Genomic DNA, 2051 nt, shown 5'->3' with positions numbered 1-2051 from the left:
TTCTCCCATTTTATAGCCAAAATGCTGGTTGACCACCCTTCTCTACCTCCTCCAATCAGTCACCTAATCCTCTTCCAGTCACGTTTAAGTCTCTCACAACCATATTTTTCCATCTGGTCTTAGGTCTTCTTCTCTTCCTGCCAATTCCAACTCCATCACTCACCTTGCCACATTTCCTCTCTCTCTCTAAAACAGGTGACCAAACCATTTTAATCTCTTCTCAACTACTTCCTTTGATGCTCCCACAACCTTGACTGACCCCCTGAAGTACTGGTTCCTGATTTGTCCTTTCTCATTACTCCACACATCCATCTCAGTTTCCAAACCTCATTAATATCTAGTTTTCCTTCCTCTCTTCTTGATGTTGCCCAAGCTTTTGCACTATAGAATAAGGCCTATAACTATATAACAATTGTTTTGTAGATTCTTCCTTTCATTTTCAGCGATACTTTGTTAACACATAACAATCCATTGCACTTCTTCCAATTACTTCAATCAGAGATATAATCTGTTACTTGTTTTCCATTTCCATAATTCCATCTTCTGACATTACTGACCCCAGGTACTGATGTAAATATGCAAATAATAATTCTTTGCTTTTTTAAAGAACAAAATCATTTAAATAATGTAATGGTCCTGCTAAAATAATGGAGAAAATTTCAAGCAAGTCAAATAAGTCTGCTTATGTTAGTAACCCAACACATTCTAGCATCTTAACACTTAAATTTGTCATATTTATTGTCATAAAATCATAATGCATGTTTTGCTTGTTTAAATTTTTAAAGATATTCTTGCTCTTGGGGGTACTTTTAAATTTCGGTGATAATGTAAAATGGGTCGGGGTCTTTCCCGGAGGTGACATTGTGAAGATGGCGGAGGCGGCGCGGCGGTTGGTGCAGAAAGTGGTGACTGGCGGCCCCAAGCTCGCCCTGGCTGCTGCTAATTACTCTAAACCACGTCTGGCTACCTTCTGGAAATATGCTCGGGTGGAGCTGACTCCTCCAACTCCTGGAGAAATCCCAGTGGCTGTTGAAAGCTTCAAGGGTCTTGTGGCATCATTTAAAGCTGGGAGTTACAAACAAATAACAGTAAAGGAAGCCCTGAGGAACACACTTGTGGCCACGGAAGTTGTGATGTGGTTTTACATTGGCGAGGTCATTGGCCGAAGAAGCCTGATTGGATATAATGTCTGAACTCTAACTTGTGTTGGACTAGCATTCCATTGTAAATGAATGAATAATATTTCAAATTAAATAAAGCCATTATTAGGACTTAAAAAAAAAATATCGGATCAGGCACCCATGATACACCTCTCCTGATTTTCCTTTCAGACATACATGTAACAAGCTGTGACTCATTAAAGACTGATGCCAGAAGTTAAAATTACCTGCTTTGATTCTTAGTCGCATGGAAAACTATACAGCAATACAATATATTATTCACTGTCAAACACTTTTTTGCACAGGTCATATCAAAAGAAAATTAAATGAAGGTACCAGTGTCCAATTTCATAAACTGGATTTCTGCACCACGTTGCAGCATATGATTTCTGATAAGACCTTTGCCTTTGTAAGTAGGCTATGGAAATTTACAATTTAGAACTAGGATTATATTTCACTTTAAACAGTGTAGTCGCCAAAACTGTATGAACCTGCAAAACTGCTTATGTAGGGATTAATTTAAATAAGTAGCTACATTTGCCCAGGGAAATTTTGGTTCACTGCCATTTAATTGGTTCCCTTGTACAAAGTGACACTGATATCAGACTGAATAACTAATTCTCTTCTAGTGTTAATTAACATTAAGATCTTTTTCATATGCTATACTTTTGTCAATGCATTTGATGTCTTCATATGAATGATTGTGAAAAAAATATCCCCCAAATATCCATGACACAACTATAAAGAGAGGGAGAACAAGAGTGAGAAAGAGAGAGAGTTAACCAATGGAAGTTTTCAGTTGTAAGAAAACTTTCATATTCTATTTATGGAATAAGTGCACCTCTAAACGTATCTTGAGTGCTTTTAGATAGCAAGGTGCCAGATGTCAAA

At 37.4% G+C, this 2051-nt stretch overlaps 1 protein-coding gene across 1 annotated transcript; it reads left to right on the top strand.

The window, feature by feature from the left end:
* Nucleotides 1-843: 843 nt before the first annotated feature.
* On the top strand, nucleotides 844-1284 carry LOC121282029 (ATP synthase subunit g, mitochondrial-like). Its single transcript, XM_041195376.1, has one exon. It carries the CDS (start codon nucleotides 870-872, stop codon nucleotides 1191-1193), a length of 324 nt encoding a protein of 107 aa, XP_041051310.1. The 5' UTR covers nucleotides 844-869; the 3' UTR covers nucleotides 1194-1284.
* Nucleotides 1285-2051: the final 767 nt, after the last annotated feature.

The sequence above is a fragment of the Carcharodon carcharias genome, chromosome 1 (assembly GCF_017639515.1).
Source record: "Carcharodon carcharias isolate sCarCar2 chromosome 1, sCarCar2.pri, whole genome shotgun sequence".
NCBI lineage: Eukaryota > Metazoa > Chordata > Chondrichthyes > Lamniformes > Lamnidae > Carcharodon > Carcharodon carcharias.
This window is presented reverse-complemented; position numbering and strand designations above follow the sequence as displayed.